Source organism: Equus quagga, chromosome 5 (assembly GCF_021613505.1).
Source record: "Equus quagga isolate Etosha38 chromosome 5, UCLA_HA_Equagga_1.0, whole genome shotgun sequence".
NCBI classification, from domain to species: Eukaryota; Metazoa; Chordata; class Mammalia; order Perissodactyla; family Equidae; genus Equus; species Equus quagga.
In genome coordinates, this window is record NC_060271.1 from 48,285,980 (window position 1) to 48,306,589 (window position 20,610).

At 52.6% G+C, this 20,610-nt stretch overlaps 1 protein-coding gene across 1 annotated transcript in view; it reads left to right on the forward strand.

Moving 5' to 3' along the window:
• The window catches only part of SSU72 (SSU72 homolog, RNA polymerase II CTD phosphatase), a 31,267-nt gene that overhangs the window by 9,701 nt on the left and 956 nt on the right, over nucleotides 1–20,610 (forward strand). The window contains exons 2-4 of the mRNA XM_046661737.1: nucleotides 2,255–2,398; nucleotides 17,917–18,056; nucleotides 19,212–19,330. Of these exons, the coding sequence (XP_046517693.1) occupies nucleotides 2,255–2,398; nucleotides 17,917–18,056; nucleotides 19,212–19,330 (403 nt within the window). The remainder of the gene's footprint in view (nucleotides 1–2,254; nucleotides 2,399–17,916; nucleotides 18,057–19,211; nucleotides 19,331–20,610) is intronic.

Here is a 20,610-nt window from a genome sequence, read left to right on the forward strand (position 1 = left end):
TCCAAACCAGCGAAACCCTGGGCCGCTGAAGCCAAGCACGCAAACTCAACCACTTGGCCATGGAGCCGGCCTCAAAATTGTTTTTTAATTTGTGCGCACTTGATACTTTGTGTAGGTGCCAGGTGTGGTATCCCTGCTGCTCCGTGGAGACAGCACCTCCCATCCCAGGCCCCTGCACTGCCATGGTTTGGGCGTGTCCACTTTGCTTTTCTCACTGAACAATTGTAGGGGATTTCAGTGTGTATAGTGCTCCCTCACCCTTTTTGCAGTAGCAGAGAGTGTGGTTGGACATGGGGTTCTTTCTTCTCTTTTGTGGTTACGGTCAAGGCTGTAGGGAATGTCCTGCAGATGCAGGTGTGCACCCTGTCGGATAGGCTTCTGGAAGTGTCTGGGTCATTGGCGCAGTTTCGGTGCGTTCTCCTGCAGAACCTTCCCTGTCCCTTCCAGCAGCGCTGTCTGAGTGCGGGTTTTCTCTCTCATCGGAAAACTTATTCACCAGTCGACACGTGTTTATTATGTGCTTGCTGTGTGCCCTGCGCTGCTCTAGGTACCGGGGACACAGCAGTGAACAAAAGGGACCACGTCCTTCCATGTGGTGCTGACATTGCTGTGGGAGAGAGCTCACCCATACCCAGATGTTTAGAGCCTTCTTCCTATGATGCGTTTGTCATACCACGAGTGAGATTCAGCCATTTCCTTCCCTGTAACTTTTGTGTTCACGTCTTTGTCCCTTATTCTGTGGGGTTTATTCATTTAATTTTGTAGGAGCTCTTCTGTATGTCAGGCACTGCTGACATTTTGGGTTGGATGATTCTGTGTTGGGGACTGTCCTGTGCCATGAAGGATGTTTGGCAGCCTCCCTAGCCTCTAAATGCCATACCTCCCAGTTGTGAAAACTAAAAATGTCACGAGACATGGCCAAATATCCCCTGAGTTGCAATAAAAAAAATATGGAAAAACTTGAGACAATTCATCAGCAATTTCAGAGCCATTTGGGCCTGTAAGAAGAGTGTAGATGCTGATGGAAACATGTTCTTCCTGAGTCCTACGGTCACGGAGGTTCCTTCAGAGGCAGAAATTGTGTGGTTTATAAACAGAAAGCTAAAATGAGAAGTCTGTTCTATTTAGACACTTTTTAACACTTCAGATTTTTACTTTTATTGACTGTAAGTTTGAAAGAACATAAGTTCTGTACCAGACTAACTTTTGCACATAACCTTCGCAGCAGACCCAACAGTATGGTTATCAGTGACGACAGACACGTCTTGGGATCTCATCACTTTATTGTTTTTTTGAGATGACATTTCTTTCTTAAGGTGTAAATTGTTTCCCACAGGGGGACTGCATTTCACACAAATTCCCAATTTATTAGGAAGGACTTTTTTTGTGTGTGGGCATTGGCTCTGAGCTAACATCCGTATCAGTCTTCCTCTAATTTGTTTGTGGGATGCCTCCACAGCATGGCTGATGAGTGGAGTAGGTGCACACCCGGGATCCAAACCCGTGAACCCTGGGCTGCCGAAGCAGAGCATGTGGAACTTTAACCACTTGGCTATGAGGCCAGCGCCAGGAAGCACATTTTGTCGCTTTCCTTATCTTTGACTTTTTAGCTTACAAGAGAGTATCTACAGCTGTGGGTCTGTTTGTTCTTGGCCCTTAAAGCCAACATGGTAATACAGCAGGCTACAGAGGTGCCCCCATGTGCCAGCCGCTCTTGTTGCTCCATTCTGGTTTCCTGGGGAGCCCACATTGTAGGGCATTAGGAAACTGGACCAACAGAGTTTCCTGTGATGGAGCCTGCAGTCAAATCTTGAGAAGTTTCTTAGGAATCAGAAAATAAGGGGTCCTGTGAATCTGAATCCTGCACAGAGGCCAGGATAATGGTCAGATGACAAAAATGTTCTAGATGAAATCTTCCCTAATTCTACATGTCAGTCAGTCCTTTGAAATTCTCAGAAATTTCAGAGTACTGCTTTAAACACCGCAAGGTTCACACTTAGCTGTGTACCCACAGGTTATAGGATCCTTTGTCTTCTGTTGTGATTGGTTTCATCTAGCTTTTATGAAACATACTACAAAAGTTTTTTAAAATTTGTGAATAAAATATTCAAAGTTAGCGATTTAGAAACATGTTCTCCAATATCAACAAAGTTGCTCACTTTGTCCACTTCCCATTTCATATCCCTTATTTTTAGAATTTTGTGTCTTACTTATCCAACTGTGATTCTCTCTCTCTCTCCTTTGTGTCTTTCAGCAAACGAGGATTCAGTGTCCGGTCCTTTGGAACAGGAACTCATGTGAAGCTTCCAGGACCAGCACCCGACAAGCCAAATGTTTATGATTTCAAAACCACATATGATCAGATGTACAATGATCTCCTTAGGAAAGACAAAGAACTGTATCCCAGTGGGCTGCCCTTTTAAAAACCTCAGCGTGGTTGTCTCTGGCAGGTGTTGTGACGCAGGCATCATTCTGACCTCCACTTCAGGGTGGCTGTGCGAGTCAGGCGGATAGTGCTGCCTCTGCACAGTGTGCTGAGTCACTGCACGCGATGCAAAACATGCCCTCCTTTTATTTAAGAGACCAGGTTTCTGCTCCTGGTGCTCAGTGGACAGTCGAAGGGTTGGAGCCGTTCGGGGCAGTGGACGTGTAGGGCATGCAGACGTAAACGTGACGTCCACACTGACAGAGTCAAGGAAAAGGTTCTGACATGATACTAATCAGAGCAGCTTAGATGAGGAAAGCGGAAACCACAGGTTCCGTGGCTTTCCACCCTGCAGGGCTGCCACTGCTTTCCTCTGCAGGTAGGTGTGTGTGTGTGTGTGCGGGTGTGCACTGATAACGTGTCGGTGGGCTGCTTCACACACCGCTGGTGATGTTTCCAGGGGGTCAGGCCAGTGAGGGCCACATTTACTACCAAAGGAAGCATGTTGGCAGCAGATAATTTGGGAGAACTTTACTTCATTTCAGGAAGAGACAGAACTAACTGGATCTGCTACTGAGACTCGAGTGAAAGAAAAGGTGTTTTTTCCACGGGTTTTTGTGAGTGTGATGCCAAGCTGTATACGGCTGGGTGATCCTTGACTGGGGTACTTCATGATCTCCCCTGCTACTTTAAAACTGCTGGCCTCTCTTGTCCCAGTGAGTGAGTGGTAGTTCTTAAGATGGAGCTCAAATGTACTCCAAGTAAAAGGATTATAAACACCAAATGGAAAACTTTGTCTTCACGTTGGCACACTTGAAATTTTTAATAAACTACAATGTTTTCTCTACATCTTCAGATTAATTAGTTAGCTGGGAGTGGCCCCGCAGGTCATTCTAGCAAAATGTAGAACAACCCTGGCGGTTACTACCTCTGCCCTCTGTGCTCTCCTCTCCCCCAGCTACAATTAAAAAGTTGCCAGTCGGGGCATGGTGCAGAAACACGGGTATTTCCTGTTAGGCGGGCGTGTGGGAGTGTGTGTGGGTTGCTGTGGATGGTGGGGCATCTGTGATCCAGTGATCCTGGGAGTCCAGGACTGGGGGCGCGCCAGAGTCATCCCTCCAGGCAGCGGACCCGAGGCTTTCCCTGGGCGCATGGAAGCCTCTCAGAGACCTTGAAGTGCACGTTCTGCTTGCTTCCCCTTTCTCAGAAGCCCCAGAACCTGCATTGGGAAGAACTCCCTGAGTATTTCCGGTGAGCCGTCAGCTGTGTCCTGGTGTCCATGTTGCAGTGACATGCTCTGCTCACATCCTTGGGCCAAGAAGGCAGGCTGATCTCTGCAGGCATCTCAGAAGTGCTCCTCTCTGAAATTGTCCTCTGGTGAGAGTCGCCCTTAACCTTTCAGAGAAGCGCGAGCCATGAGAGCCTTTCCCCTGGAAAAAACTGATCTTAACTCAGGTTTTTGTTATTTGCATTATAAACTATCCATATGCTATTAAGCTTATCTTGAGACCCCATCTATTTTTCAAAATTATTCTTCAGTTACTACCATCCTTTTTTTAAACTCTTGTGCTCAATGAGAGGAAGGAACACAGATGATAATGCACTTGTTCGTACTCCCTTAATTGTGATAAATTAGGCCATTTCACACTGGAGCCGACTATGATCTTCCTTTGCTCGGGATGGGTGGCACTTACCACATTTTAAACAGACCAAATCCTGGGGCCTTGGAGTAGGAGGGATGATGTGCATCTCCTTGGTAGTTGTCAACGAAGGAGCAGAGACCAACTTCTCAGAATTGAGAATCTCTTCATGTGCTGACTTTGTGCAAGTCCATGGTCTCCCCAGGAAGCATCAGTACAGAAGACAGCTCTGTCTGCCTGTGCATGCGTGTGCCCTTGCTGCCTCATGCGGAAGAGGGGGCAGATGGTTATACTCAACTGTCACTGACAGTAGTTGCCTGCTGGGGACCCTGGCAAAGTCACCTCCCCTTTTGATTGCCCCTCAGGAGGCTCTGGGAGGGGCATCTTTGTCCCTTTATTGACATGACTTGGGTAGGATTTCTGTCTTCTAGGTGGGGGTAGGAAGGGGGCAAGACAGCCTTGTGCTTGGTGCCTGGCTTCAAGCTACCCAAGTACAGCCCTTGGCCATTGGGAAGGACACGTGCTCCAGAGGTCACTGCGGACACTGGCAGTATGCTGTGGGGTGGGGGCTCAGGTCTTGTGCATGTGAAGGGTACAGCAGTGAGGGAGGCCAGTGGGGGCTGGGTCCCCAGCTTAGGAGGTGCCCTGCTGCCATGGGAGGGGACACTTGATTACTAATGGGCAGAAGCCCAGGTCTGTAACATGGAATTCCTTGGCCTTTTGCGGAAGTGACAGTTATTAGAACCTGCAGTGAAAGCTAAAAAATATTTTAAGATGTAACCCAAGGATAAAACACTCAGTGAATGTTTGGATTTTCAAGGGAGAGAATGACATGAGGGTAGGAATGCGCTGCTGGATTGGCCAGTGGCCGAGTGGCCCGGTGGGGACAGGGCTCAGACCAGCTCTGCCATCTGCTTGCTGTGTGTCCACACCTCACAGTAATCCTGAGAGCTGAGTCAAACGTGCGAGATGCTGACTGGGACCCCGTGATGATTAAGCCCTCAGTAAGTTCTGGCCAGTAGTCCTGTTAGTATGGAAGCACTTGATTAAATATTTGTCTACAAATAGGTGGTTTCAGTTTTCTGTCCTCGAGCTGAAGCAGGCCTTGAGGGACTGAGAGACACTTCCCTTGGGCTCATGGTGACATTTGTATGGCTGCAGAACACTGGCCTTCGGTCCCCAAAGAACCTGCCCCTGGGAATTCTAGAGGATGTTGGGGCTGGGGATACAAAACCTTGGCAGGACAGAAGCCTTGTTAATCTAAAACTAAACTAGTTGTTTTAGTTAGTGAAGCTAGACTGGCTTGGTTGACAGTGGATGTTGCCATTTCTCTTCTGGGAATGTCTCTCCTAATAGTACAGGAGGTCTCAAGTTCACATGACCTTCTACAGACAAAGAAGAAATATCTTTTCTTCAGGTTTCTCTTAGTAAGGGAAACTGTCCATTTTATCAAGAGTAGTTTCATTGTGATGGAACCCACACAGCATATGGTTCATCATTTAAAGTGTATGGTTCCGTGGCTTTAGTGTATTTCTCAGGGTCGTGCATCCATCACCACAGTAGGTTTTAGAACATCTTCATCACCCCATAAAAACCTGGTAGCAGTGACTGCCCTTCAACAACCCAACTGCCCCTGTCCCGCCCCCTCCCCCCTCCCCGGCAGCCACTGGTCCACTTTGTGTTTCTGTGGATTTGCCTCTTCTGCACATTTCGTGTAAATGGAGTTGTTCAACATACGGTCTTCTGTAACTGGCTGCTTCTCCCCAGCGTGTTTTCCAGGGGCATCCGTGTTGTAGTGTGTGCTGAGCTGCCTGTCTTTAAGTGTAAATTTTTTTCCCTTTGCCTTAACTTTTTTCTTTGCTTTGGAGTCTTGAACACAGAGCAGCTTTGATCTTGGTGTTTTATGCGTGGCTCTAGGTAGCTCCCTGGGTCAAGTGGTGGAGGCTTCCGGATTTTTCCCATTTTCCTCCAGAGCTGGTTTGTGCCATTAAGCTTCTTTCCAGGGCTTTCCACCTTCAACTGAGCGGAATCCGCGGCTGAACCCTCAGCTTCCCTGGAGTACCTTTGGTGAAAAGATAAGTTATTTTCTTCTAAATATAAGAATTGCAGTCTGTGACCTAATGAAGCGTATCCCTGGACCCTGTGGAGGAGTCACGGAGGAGGGAGGGGCCACGTGAGACGACGGGGTGGCGGTGTCCTCACGGGCCTCTAGTGGAGTTGTCCTTATAGGTGAAGGTAGATGTCCACTTGGGACCTGTCCGTACGTAATTGCTTTGTGAGTTACACAACCACTTGTCTTAAAAGGCAAGTAAACGTGGAGCTCTAAATATAGTTCATGTGATTTTTAATGCATGCAGCCAGTTGATTGGAAATGCAAATACAACACTCTCCTGGGTCTTGGCTTCGTTTGCGTAATTGGAGGCTGAGCATGGGAGCCTGTATCCAGCACACTTCTCTGATTTCTCTTGTGGATCTTTTGTAATTATCTTTGGGGTTTAGATTATTTTTTACCTGTTCATTGATTCATTCTGTCCTCAGTCTTGTCTTGCATTGCTTTATATGTACACCCACCTCACTGTGTACTTTTTCTTATCTTGGGTTAAAAGGTAAAAAGAAAACTGATTTCTAAGATTGTAAATCCCCACCCTCATGACCTCCATCCATCGAGACTGATGGAGAGATATGGTCTGAGGCCCCCAAATCTTCACTGATTTCCTAATGAGAGCCACTGGGCTTTTCTGGAAGCTTGTACTTTGGTCTCATCATACCCTTGTTTCAAGCCCAGCTCACTTTCTCATGCTTTGCTCGGTGGGGTCTCTTGGTCCTGTCCTGGGAATGCTTCCTGCAGTCAAGTCCAGCCCTTTTTCCATTCTAAGTCCATCGGGCCTGGGTCTGCATCTTTAAGGGTGTTCTGCTGTTAGGTGTGTCCTGCATGCCTGCCTCACTTACGGTCCCTGGCCCATGTCTGCCTGGCACACTGCACCCAAGGTACTCAGGGGCTCTCGCTCGCCCCTGCTGTGTGTGATCTAGTCTCATTTCACCCTGCTCAGCAGCTATGTTTTTAAATAGTTTTTGAAAATGGTGTTTAACAAATGAATGTGTTCCTGAGACAGACACTGATTCTGGGAGAAACTCTGATCTAATTTTGCTTATATTTAAGCTTTCTGGTATTAGAAAGCTCTCATGCTTAAAATATAAATTATGGCCTTAAGATGTTTCAGGTAAGGCCAGAATAGTAGCTGTCTTGTCTGAGAGGCGTTTACCTGCTCATCTCATCTGATCAGGTGCCACAAGTTCAACAGAGCCTATTGGGTGTGGTAGGGCTCCTAGGACTCACTTGGGTTTGGACATAATAGAACCGTACTGACCACCCCCACGGCTTGCAGTCATTGTCCCGGGCCGAGAGACAGCCTGGTTCCCCAGGCTGTTCCCAACACGCGACAGTCATGTTGAAAGTGGATCACATAAGGTGAATCGTGCTGCTGTTTTCACTTTGCTTGAAGACAAAGGTGGTGTGAGACCATCGTAGACCTGGCCAGAGCTCTTGGCCACTGAGCCTTGTGTTGGGGCGATAGTTAGGTTGGCTGCCCAGTGGCTCTTAGAGCCGACTTGATATTCCTTCAGGGGTTCCCGAGTTCTTGTTTGTGCAGCCTACGTGCTTTGCAAAAAGTACTGCTTTGATTGCCAAAATGAACTTTTTTCTGAATCTGAAGTTCTAGCTCGAAAGCTTTTGGCTTAGTGGCTCTTGGTGTGGCCCGAGGATCCCAACTGCCTGCCCAGCCCTTCCAGAGGACCCCAAGCTTAAAGCTGTTGCCTCTTTGCCTTTCTCATTCCCACTGTGCCAGGGGCTCGTCCAGAGGCTCCCACCTGCCTGGGCCAGTTGTCCCTCTTAGGGCTGGTGGTCTGTGTTTGTGTTCTCGTGGTGATGACAGCTCTAGGACGGCCCTCCCAAACCGCTTGCCTGCTGCCTGCAGCACTGGCCTTGCCTTGCCCGGCTATTGGTTCTTCCTCTCAGGACGAGGAAGGAAGGGGTAGAGCGGCCGGACCCAGGAGTCACTGAGAGGCCTCCAGAGACAGACTGGTGGGGGCTGTAGTGAGGCTCCTAGGTGCCACCCCAGCCTTAGAGCTCACTGGCGTCCTCCCCTGCCGACTGCAGAAGCAGTTGTAGGAACATCTTGTGTGCGTGCTGCTTCAGTGCTTTGCCGTGAAAATAGGCTGGGCCGGGCACCCCGGTAGGGATGGGGGTGGCGGGGGGCGGGGGTGCTGTCTCCTATATCTGTAACGGGTGAGGGATTGTCAGGGTTCCTGTTCCTCGTTCACTCAGTCTTGGGAGAATCTGGTGAGGAAGAGGACGCCGGGCCTTCCCTCGTGGTCAGGGCAGGTGGACGGCTTCGGGGTCCTCACCTGAGTAGCACTTGAGTGCTTTATGACGACGCACACGTGTGGTTCCCTGTGGCCTGTTCCCTCTGAATCTAAACTCCAAGATGGCTGTGACCAGTGTTGGAGGCTGGATGGTGGAGACCCAGGTGAGCTGATGGGGCTGGAGCTGGGTGGGCCTTTGGGGATGCAGCCCTGTCAGGGCAGGGGAAGCCTCTCTGGCCTTGACGAGGAGGAAGTGGGGTGGACCCTGGGGCTGAGAGAGGGAGGACTCAAGAGTGACACCGGGCTGAGCGATGCTGTGGATCTGGGGTCCTAGTAGCTTCTGGACACGACAGACATGGCTTTTCCACTGGCCTCGGGGGAGGCAGAGTGCCCCTGAGGGAGCCCGGAGCAGGGACACTGGTCCAGCTGCGTTCACCGTGGCACTGACTGCTCTTTGTGCAAGTGTGGGCTGTAGAAGTGAGTCCACACTCCAGGCCTGGGACACCACGGGCCTCATGCCACATCGGGGCTTCCTCCTGCCTGAGCTGTGTCGTCAGCAGACGCCCTGGGCTTGCCGTCCACAAGGGGCTCCCGGTGGATTCATGACCTCTAAAATCTTCGAGACCTGTCCTCTAAAACGAGGGACTTCACCATGGCATCTTGGAGGATACATCCTGAAAGCTAGAACAGCACCGTAGTCCATGCCTTCTTCAGGGACACCCAGTTCCTGCCTGTCTCTGCTGTGGTGGAGGAAGGGCCTCTCCCTCCACAGTGACAAGGACTCGGGGTCCTGAAACGCTGGCTCTGCAGACACTTAAGGAGAGAGTCTCCCTGGGTCGTTGGCGTCTTCTGTGAGCTTTTGAATTCTGCTGGCGGCCTTCCCCTCATGCGTGTGCAGGAATGCAACCGTCCCCTGTCCCAGCCCCACGCAGGACACGCTGGTGTTACTGTCACCATACCCCCCAGAATAAAGACCAAAGGCCTTTACCAGGAAAAGCTCCGCCAAGCCGTGTTTTTGGCCGTCCCTGGGGACGTTCGGCAGTTGGTTGCGGGTTTTCAGGGATGCTTTTCCCCTTCCTCTGGTTGCCTCTCCTGAGCTTGGCCGTCGAGCCTCATGATCAGCTTTTCTTCTCTGCCTTGGCCGGGCTTCTCCATCACAGCCTCGGGCCCTTGGCAGCTCACACTGGTCCCCACAAGGAGCCCTGCAGGGCAGCTGGGTTGCTTTGTAGTGACCACTGGCCTCTTGGATGAGCTCCTCATCCTTCCTCTTCTTAGGCAGACAGTTTGGCTTCTTGTACAAACTGCATTGTCACGAGAATGTCAGAACTCCCCATTGGTGATGACTCGAGGTGGGCATGGGTGGGGTCAGCCAGGGACAGGTCCAGTTCAGTGACCGCCCTGGGTTTGGTCCAGTCACTTTGTCTTGTTGCTGCTTTTGGCTTACCTTTTCTTTTGTCAGATAGTCTTAAATTTTGTGGTAAAACAATTTGTATTTTTCTTTAAGTCTCTAAATAAGTGGAATTTCAGTGAGGGAGGGGGTTGTTTACCAGTCCTGGGTTTTGTTTTTTTCTCCTTCACTGAGGAAGATTCACCCTGAGCTAATATCCACTGCCAATCCTCCTTTTTTCCTTGAGAAAGATTAGCGCTGAGCTAACATCTGTGTCACTCATTCTCTTTCTTTTTGTATGTAGGACACCTCCACAGCCTGGCTGGTGAGTGGAATAGGTCTGTGCCTGGGATCCAAACCTGCGAACCCAGGCCACTGAAGCAAAGAGTGCGTGAAACTGTAACCACTCAGCCATGGGACCGGGCCCAGTTCTCTTTGGGTTTTTTTTGAGGAATATTAGCCCTGAGCTAACATACACTGCCAATCCTCTTTTTGCTGAGGAAGGTTGGCGCTGAGCTAACATCCGTGCCCATCTTCCTTTGTTTTGTATGTGGGATGCTGCCACAGCACAGCTTGATGAAGGATGCCTAGCCTGTGCCCAGGGTCCAAACCAGCAAACCCTGGGATGCCGAAGTGGAGTGTGCAAGCTAAACCGCTACACCACCAGGATGGCCCCATGTTGTTTTTTTAAACACCAGTTTGAGGGAGTGTTTTCCTTTGAAGAAAGGAGATAAAATAATTCTCACTCACTGGTCTCCGCAGATCCTTTTGTGCAAGTCAGTTTGAGGTGAGCAGAGGCCCTTTCAGACACTGCTGTGCCACGTCCACTGTGGCCTGGGTGCAGGGTGGCCTGTATACAATGGACAGCTTTCCAGAAGCATCTGTTAGGAACACAACTTGCAAAGTGCTAGGTTACGTGGATTGGGCATCTTCTTTCTGTGCCCTGAGTTATAAAGGGGAGGTGCTAATCAATCAGACCGAGGTGTGGCAGCCCTCTGCCCGCGGTCCTTTGGACTGGGAGCTTCCTCAGTGAGTTTAGGGACTGACAGGAGCCCTCTCCTGTGGTTTTGTGGGAATTCTGTGTCATCTCCCTGCCCACATCTGACAGTTGTTCAGGAAAGGCCATCGGTGTCCATCACAGATAACTGTTCCTGCTTCTGGTGGCCCACGTGTGCTGGACAAGCACAGCTGGCGGGTGGTAGCCACAGGATGGCACGTGTCTTGTTCCTGGGAAGTGGGGGCAGCAGGCGGAATTAGGACAGCTGCCCAGCTGCAGTTCTTGGGCAGGTGCTGGTGCAGAGCTGCCTCCCCACCTGGGGGGATCTGCTCCTGACTTGGGTGTGCTCTGGCAGACCAAGTGTAGGAGAAGGGTCAGTGCAGTCGGTACACACAGAATGTGATGCCAAACGGGATTTGTTTTCTACTTCCCAATATAGTTTTTGCTAATTTTAGCCCAACAAAAGCAGCTTTGCTGCTACCTCGCGGTTTGGGGAGTTCTTGGCACCTCTGTGCCTGCCTCTCCCACTCCCAGGCTGTCCCTGCTCCACTGTGGGGCTGAGCTATGTGACCAGGAGTCGCAGGTCCGTCCTCTTGGGAGGCCTCTGGTCCCCACGTGCTTCCAGGCTGTTTGGAACACCCCGTGAATGTGCTACCTGAGAGGTTTGTTTTTCTGATTTTCATTCCTTTTATACAGAAGTAACACTTGTCCCTAAAAACAGTGCTGTTCACACTTCCGGGCAGGCTCACAGGTTCTGTGTTCTCTAGCAAGTGATGTGTGTGCAACACTGCTTCCCTTTTGTCGTGTGTGTCTCTGCAGGATCCAGCGTGTTCTTAAGTTCTGTTTGGGGACATAGCCATTTAACTAACATGAAACTGCTGTGAAGGGTCCGCATGGAGGCAGGAGTGAGCCCATCCTGCCTCCTCTGGTGGCTGGTACATGTGGTTCTTGGGTTTGTGTTTTTAATGAGGCCTTATAAGGCTGATGGCATTGACACTAAACGCTGGAGGTTTTGTTACAACAGATTATCGATGACACGAGGAAGCCGTGTACCACCTCACAGTGGGTGAAGAGTGGACGTCATGGCCGCCCTGTGTGGTCTGGGTGTTGGGTGGCAGCAACTTACATGCTCCTTGAATCCCAGACCTTGCCAGGCCACAAGCCTTGGTTGGGGATCTGAAGTGAAGGTAGAAACATTGCCACTATGTGATAATCCTAAAGTTTGAACTAAAAACTTGAATTGTCCCCGAGATGTGGTGGGGAGGCCCGTTCCTATGTTGAGGAGCCACCCATCCACGGGGTGCAGTTTGGGGGAGCAGGTGCCCAAGAGGCTCCAGCTGCACAGGGGGGAGCTTCCTTGACACCTCCCCTGCTTCTCGAAAGATGCACATAGCTGAGGGAACCCCAGGGCGGGCAAGGGTCTGAGTGGATTCTTGAAGCCAGCAGAGAAGAGAGGAGGGCTGCTGACCACGGCTCTGACCTCCTGGGCAGGGCTGTCCTGTATGGATCTGGGATCGAGAGGCTGCCCAGGGCACGTGGCCCTGCTAACCTTGACGCTTTGCTCTGCCCTCGGAATGAGAGCCAGGGGACTTGGAGAAGCCCCATTCCTTGCCTGGGATGTGGATGGTGTGGACGGCTGTGGTGGCCAGCTGTGCCCATCCAGGGGAGCGCGTGCCTGAGCACCATGGGCTGAGGGCCTGTTCCTCAGTATCACCCCACACAGCTGCGACTGTACCTGCCCTGACCTGAGGTGGCCCTAGCACCTGGGCGGGCACATCTCTGGAGTGCGTGGGGGGAGGATGCTTGGACATTTCTGAGCCTGGATGCCTTTGAGAATCTTCCCCCCCAGAGGGACTTGGGTCCCCACTGAAGAAGTCTTACTTTGTGTCTTACGTTTCAGTTTGGAAGTAAAATCAGATTACAGGATTCAAAGAGCTCAGGTTCCCTGCGGCGAGGCCCACCCTTGGGGAGCCTGGACAGCGCAGGACTGGAGTTCACGTCTGAGGCTAAGCCAGAAAGTGGGAAACCTGGCTTAGGTGTGGCCACGTTTGAGGACAGAGGAGATGCTGATACCGACCATGACGACCTTGGGTCCGTTCAGGCAGCGGCAGAAGCAGCTCGGGCACAGGCGTCCTGTTAGTGAAGTGTGAGCGGCATCTGGTCAGAGCAGGGCCTGAGCGAGCTGCCTGGAGCCCTGACCCCCATGGTGGGTGTGAGGGGGCCCTGTGTCCCCCAGCCTCTGGGTGTCCACCTTGGAGCTGAGCTGCACCCCTAGAGCCTTCAGCTGGGCAGACCCACTGGTCCTTGGGTCACATGAGGGTCGGCAGTGTCCCCATGACAGTGAAGGTTCTGACCTCCTGTGGTTGCTAGGAGAGAACACAGGGCCCCCAGGTGGTGGGGCTGCTCTCCTGCCCCCACCCACTGGTGCTGTGAGGCCGCCGGCCCTGAAGCCCCTTTTTGACCAGGTGCCACCTGACCAGGGCCGGGAGCTGGCACCACCCCTGGCCTCCTTGACCCTCGCCCTCAGGAGTTCTGTCTCCCCCGGGAGACCCTGCTTCTGTTCTTAGTGCTCCGTGTCTGTCTTTTCTTACCTGGTTTGTCTTTCCTTGAGTTTGTGACGTTTGCAGGGAAACAAGGCTTGAGCTATGCTTACCTCCAACCCTTGGGAAGCTCTCCTGTCCAGCCAGGATTGAAGAGGGGTGAGGGGCTGGGGCAGGGTGTCCACAGCAGGGGCCTAGAGGAGGCCCTGGTTAAAGAGGCAGATGGAAGACTGCTGGCCGGGTGCAGAGCCTCATGGTGGCTCAGTGAGGATATGGGGTGTGGGGGCCCCACTGTTAAATCCAGGGCCTTTGCGAGGGAGCATCTGAGCCCTTTTTCAGATCTCTGCCACCACATTCCCCCTGCTCTGGAAACAGCTCATCCATCTCCTCGCTTGTGTGCTTGCCTTTGGCTTAAACCTCTGTGTTCCCTCCATCTCTTTCACGGAAACATCTCTGCCTTGAGCCGAGGCTCCCACAGGTGGGCTCCGTGAGCACGGGCCTTGCTTTGTGCCAGTCCCCAACCCCCTGCCCACCTTCCCTGGCCCTCCTCGTCCACAGGAACCAGAGCGGCGTTTGTCACCTTGCCAGCTCAGGGTCCATCTGCCAGAGCGATTCCCTCTACACAGCTGGCCCCGATTTGCCTGTCCCATGGAGGGGCAGGAAGGACACCCTGCGTGGGTGGCCGTGGGATGGCAAGTTGTGCACCCAGTCGATGGGAACGGGGTGCCACATGGTACCGAGGACTCTGAGGGCCCTTCAGTGGATCTGGAAGTAGATGTTCATGAGGTGGACTGTTGACGTTCAGGTTCTCTCTGGGAAGTCACGTTAGAGATGAAAGAACGTCAGCTAAACCTTTGTTTCATGCGCTGAGGATACACGCAGAGGACGAAGTTGTGGTTGAGGTCAAACCTGATGTCCAAACTGCTACCTTGAATTAGAACTAGTGCCTCAACTCTCAGGGAAAGGGCAGATATTCAGAGTGACAGATGCTGCAGAGTATGTGGGCCCTCGGTGCCGCTGTCCTGCAGCCTGGGCGTGGGCGTAGACACAGTGGCCTGTGGATGGGGCTGCTCCCAGGTCTCCGGGCTCATGGCAGGCCTTGGGGCACATGGACTTATGAACTCTCAATATTTGCCTTTGTTTTTCAACTTGAAGACAAGTTTGTGACTGCTCTGTTTCTTTTCTTTCTCTTTTCTTTAAGGACAGTCCCTGAAGAATCCTATCCTGAATCTGAGCACTTCCCCTTGGGTTTCCATTTCGCTGTCTCACTGGTGTTTATGTAGCAGTTTTTAAAGAGCATGTGCTCTTCACTGACAGGGTCTCAATTGTTTGAAAGTTAAGACCCTGAGCGTTTCAAGATAATCCTCTGTCCCTCCTGTGGCATGACACAACATCCTGGTCTTTCCCAGACCCTCCTACCCTCAAGGTGCCCTCCAGTCTGCACTGGCCTCGCAGCTGGGGGGAGGGTCCACACTGTCACTCGCCTGTTCCAGGTGAGAGCAGTGGAGATGCGCCCTCTCTGAAGACCGAAGGGAGGGGCCAGGAGGGCCGTCACACCAGGTTCGAGCTGGGCCGTGCATGGCTGCCACCCAGGTCAGGGCCACATTTGCTATGCAAACTAATGGGGGCTGGCGGCACTCGGCATCAGACACCCCTCCCCCTGTCGCTCTCAGCGGGTAGGAATCTCACTTGGGATCTGGATCCAGCCACTAGAACCAAACAGCATCCCTGTCTTGGCTTTCCGGAAGCATCGGGTTCGCTGGGTGGCAAAGCTTCCTTGGGAGTCTCCCCTCACCGAGGGCAGGGCCCTTCTGGTCACCCAGCTGCTGAGCAGGGAGCCAGGTGACGTGGAAGCCAGGCTGGGAGCCCTCATGCTGCACCGTCCACCTACACCCGCCGGCCTCGGGGCCTCTGTCCCACTTGGGCTCCTGTACCACTTTTCCCAGCCTGGTTGAGGGAGTTCGTTTCTTGCAAGTGTGTGAACAGCAGGTGAGGCTCTAGCCTGCTCTCCTGACCTTTGGGGTGGCTTCCTGCCTTTGTCTGTCAGCTGGCCCTTTACTGAACATGGTTAACCAGGCCAGTTGCTGCATCCAGGCCTGTGGTTGCCATCAGCCACAAGAGCACCTGTGTGTGGTGGGGGCAGTTGGTTCTAGAAATGTAACAAGTCCTTCTCTCCTGCCAGGGGCCCCCTGAGAGGGCCCTTGTCCGCAGCCAGCTCCCTGTGCAGCTGTGGCCTCGCAGGCACCTGCTGGTCCACCAGGCTCTGTCTTTGCTGTTTTGCCGTGCATGGGTCCAGAGCTGAGTGCCTTCGGCACCGGAGGGCGTCTTAAGAGCCATACTCAGCCAGGAAACATCGTGAAATACTTCATTCTCTTCTGACAGAATGCTTCTGAGCTCTGCAGCTGCTAACACTGCTTTCTCCTTCCCTGACTCCTTCCCTCCCATGCTCCTGGGTCTTCTGGGTCTTCCTTCAGAAGCCGGCCCTCACCTTGTGTGTGGCTCCTCCACAAAGGAAGTGATGCCCTCCCTTTGGCCCAGCTTTGAATCTAATAAAGATTTGTCTTGGTGGCAGACAACTCTTCGCATCTCAAGCCTTATTCTGATCCTTCACATCCTGATGCCCACTTTCCTGTCCCTGTGTGGTTTGAGAAGGGATTCAGGGGGAACTTTGGGTCCTTGTGAATTGAATTGGCTGGTGGGTTTGTGGTTTCCCTGTCAAGAGCTCCTGGCACACAAACCTCCTGTACGTGATCCTGCCTGGCACAGCCTGCACCTTGTGTCTCTGGTATTTGCCAGAAGATAGTCCAGAAAGACCACTGAACTACCTCCCTGCTACATGTGAGGATTTGGGTTTGATCTCTAGACTAGGCTTTTCTCTTTAAATTACATAATCTTAGTTTCATTTCTTACCTCATCTACATAAATAATTGAGGGGTGAGTAGGAGGAAGGGGCTTTATGAGGACTGGGCAGGACTGTTGCAGACCCTGATCTGAAGTATGCCCTGAGCACCTGGTGCCCATCTCTCCTTGAGCCACAGCTTCACCCGAAGCTGAACTCGTCAGGGTGGCAGGTCACAGAGGACGCTGCAGCCTCTTTCATCTCTGTTCTGCCCATGGACTGTGGGGACCAGACCACAGGCTGCCCCTGAGCGCTTGAGCCTCATTTCTTTCCACTGGACTTTGATCTTGAGCATTTGAAGGACCAAATTCTAGAAGGACAGACCTAGATGTACCAAGCAGCTCGCGAGGCAGCAGAGGGCAACAGGCCCACCCAGAATGTGGACGGTGGATGGAGGTAGTTTTCACCACACTTAGCTAAAAACACCCCACAGCTAACAGTCAGGTGTCTTTTTTTTCCTTTGGTGAGGAAGATTGTCCCTGAGCTAACATCTGTTGCCAGCCTTCCTTTATTTTGTACATGGGTCGCTGCTACAGCATGCATGGCTTGATGAGCAATGTGTAGGTCCGTGCCTGGGATCCAAACCTGCGAACCGTGGGTCAAATAAACCTAACTGCTATGCCACTGGGCCGGCCCCTCAGGTGTCTTCTTAGGTTAAAATTCTTAGGTGGACAACTTAAATATATATTCTGAAAGCCATTTCCACCATCCAGGGAGGTAGGAAATGTGTTTTGAGTAATACAAGCTTATTTAAATAAATTGTCATAACTCAAAGTCTAGGAAAGATATTAAATTCCTAAATCAGCTAACCTATGTCTCTAAAGTAGAATTAACAAGATTCTTGGCCCCAGCTGTCCAGAATGACCTTCAGAGACCATGGGCCTTGTCTCCAGCACCTCTGTCTCTGTCTCTTGCGGGGTGGGGGGGGCGGTGAACTCTCTCCCTTGGGGCCCCATTGGGCTAGGTGGAGGTGTGGCCCTATCTGGAGGGTCCCAGAGCAGGCGCTTCCAGCCTGGAGGGGTCACCTACTCTGCACAGACCTTGACTGAGGGGCCGGTGAGTCCCCTGAGCTCTGAGGGACACTGAACCCTTTCAGGCTCCGGGCCTGGGCCCCCTTCCCCGTCCCTTTTCAGCTAACCCGGCTTCTTCCTCCTGGACCCCCTTCTTGCTGCTGGAGTTCCCTTCCTTTGGTGGGTTTCTGGGTTTTCCTCCTGCTGTGAGTGAGCTGGACTTCGGATTGGGTTTCCAGGTGAGCCTTGTCTTTGCTGAAGGGCTCAGCTCAGCATGAGTAGTTGCAAAGATGCTGCAGGACGAATGAAAAGGGCAGGCAGGGGGTTGAAGAAACAGAACGTGAGGGGGTGGCAGACACTAGGTCTCTGCCTTCCAGAAAGGGTTGGATCTGAGGGCTGCAGGCCGAGGTGGGCACGTCCAGATGCTGGGCTTGGGGCAAGCACCCCGCACCTGATGTGTCTTCTGTGGGACCCGGGGACTGTAGCACAGCCTTCCCCCCAGAACTGCCCCTTCTTGCCAGGGTGCTCCTGCCGGGGAGGGGGCAGGGTGGCTCTGCCTGTGCAGGCACCCGGCTGGCACTGAGCTGGCTGAGGTGCAGGCACTTCTGGGTTTAATAACCAACGGCTGTCTGAAGTTCCTTAACTCTGGTGCTTAGCTACACGCAGAATGGCATTTTGCACATGTTGGACAGAAATAAGAGAATCAAGCCCCGGCCAGAAAGGTTCCAGAACTGCAGAGATCTGTTTGATCTTATCCTCACCTGTGAAGAGAGGGTGTATGACCAGGTGGTGGAAGGTAAGAGCGCAGACATGGGATCTGCCGCACACCTGTGCTGGGCGAGATGCGGGGCCCTCTGGTCGCCATGGCCTTGTGGCCTCTCTCATCTCAGCTGGACACACAGCCGCTGTCCTCGGTTCTCCCTTTGTATTGCCCAGCCCACAGCTAGCAAAGGATTTTTTTTTTTTTTTTTTTGAGGAAGGTTAGCCCTGAGCTAACATCTGCCGCCAATCCTCCTCTTTTTGCTGAGGAAGACTGGCCCTGAGCTAACTTCCATACCCATCTTCCTCTGCTTTACATGTAGGATGCCTACCACAGCATGGCCTGACAAGCAGTGCCGTGTATGCACCCAGGATCCAAACCTGCGAACTCTGGGTCGCCGAAGCAGAATGTGCGAACTTAACCGCTGCACCACCGGCCGGCCCCAGATTTTTTTAAAGATTGGCACCTGAGCTAACATCTGTTGCCAATCTTCTTTTTTTTTTTTATTGTTCTCCCCAAGCCCCCGAGTACCTAGTTGTATATTCTAGTTGTGAGTGCCTGTGCTTGTGCTGTGTGGGACACTGCCTCAGCATGGCCTGATGAGTGGTGCCATGTCGACACCCAGGGTCCGAACCAGCAAAACCCTGGGCCTCCAAAGCTGGGTGCACAAACTTAACCACTCGGCCACAGGGTGGCCCCTAGCAAAAGATTTTTGAAGCATCTGTGGGCTCCTCTGGGCAGGGGAAAGTGGGCAGGGCTGTAGCGAGGTGGACGGAGGGCCTGGCCCCTAGGCTGCGGCCCAGCTGTGGAGATTGTGGCCTTCTGGCTGATCATGTTCATCAGAGCAAAGCCACTTGTGTGCTGGCCAACAGCACCCTACAGGTTTCATGGAGGAGCTGGGCCCTGCCTTTCAGGTGTGAAAGTGCTGTGGGATGCTTTACCGCAGGACGGGCTGGATGTTTGAGGGTGAGGCAGGCAGCCTGGTGTTGAGGTTGGTGATCACATTTCCTCGAGTCACAGATATACTGGGGGCGAGGCTCCTCCAGCGGGGCGGGTACTCGGGACCGGTCTGATGCTTCCTCCTCAGTTGAATTCCCCAAAGGCCAGGGGCAAGAAGAGCGGGTGAGGCACTCACCCTCCTGTGCCCTGGCTCTGAGGCCTCTGGCCCCCGTGTCCTTTTGTCCTGGTTAGATCTGAATTCCAGAGAGCAGGAGACCTGCCAGCCGGTGCACGTGATCAACGTGGACATCCAGGACAACCATGAAGAGGCCACCCTGGGGGCGTTCCTCATCTGTGAGCTCTGCCAGTGTGTGAGTAGCCAGTGCTCCTGCTCCTGTCCCCTGCTCTGGGCTGGGCCAGGGGTGCGTGAGAAACTCTGGGAGCCTTTATGTGCTCTGGGTCAAGAGTCCAGGTCTGCCTGGCCTGGCGCCCCAAGCAGCAGTCCCTGCCAGAGGGAGATGACTATGACCATCCCCTCCACACAAGGGTTTCACCATGAAAGTGACTGTCACACAATTTGATTCTCGTTCAGTTCATTTTCAAATGTTAAAACTCAAGTAAATGCAGAGGTGTCCACAAGTCTGAGAACCGACTAAAGCACCTTGTGCTTTTTGTTAAGTTGATGGAAGGGGTGCAGGAATCTGTTCAACATCTGGCTTTCATCAAGATGGCCATGTCTGTCCACCAAGAGCTTACAGGACACAGGCCCCTGCCAAAACCCCAGAAATGTCTAACGGAGCCTGGGGCCCCAGAGACAGATTCAAAGGGCTCGTGGGCACTCTGCCTTCTCCTCTTCACCCTCAGGACTGGTTGTTGCAGATATCTGGCCCTCCCCACATGGCCCTGGGCATCCTCCCTTGTGAGAAAACCCCATGGGCTCGTGCAGCCACTGTGCAGCTGTGCTTGGAGCAAAACATGTCCTCTCAGGTGTGACAAAAGGACCTACCCAAGGGGAAACCCACATGCCTTGTCCTGTTTTCTACCCATGGGATCTGTGTTTAGGTCAATTGACTGTGAGTGACAGAAAAATGAGGAAAAGAAGTGGCTTAACCAGGAAGTCTGTGGATAGGCAGACGTGGTTTGGTTGTTGTGTGAGGGACCCAGGCCCCTGCTCTCTTGTTGCTCCACCCAGCACAGCTTTTGTTTCCAACATGAGTCATGGTCCATTGTGGCTGCTGAAGCTCCACCAATTGTGCCCATGATCCAGCCATCATGCAAGAAAAAGGGCTGAAGGGGAAGACATGCCCTAGAAGTTGCACATGTGACTTCCACTTGGGTCACATTGATGAGAGCCAAGTTATGGAGGGGCCACTCTCCACTTCAGAGAGGCACTGCTTGTAGAGCGAGATAGGGGCAGCCAGCAGCCTTGGCGTGGTGTAGCCCATGCCAGGGCAGGTGTGCTCAGGAGCCAGCCCGGGGCCAACCCGGGGCTGTAGCCCCACCTTTTAGGGCAGGGGTTCTCCACCAGGGCGTATCTGCCACATCTGCACACATTTGTGGGTCTCACACCTGCAAAGGACACTAGTGGCAGCTGGTGGGTGGAGGCCACAGATGCTGCTCAACACCCTACAGTGCCCAGGGTCGCCCCCCG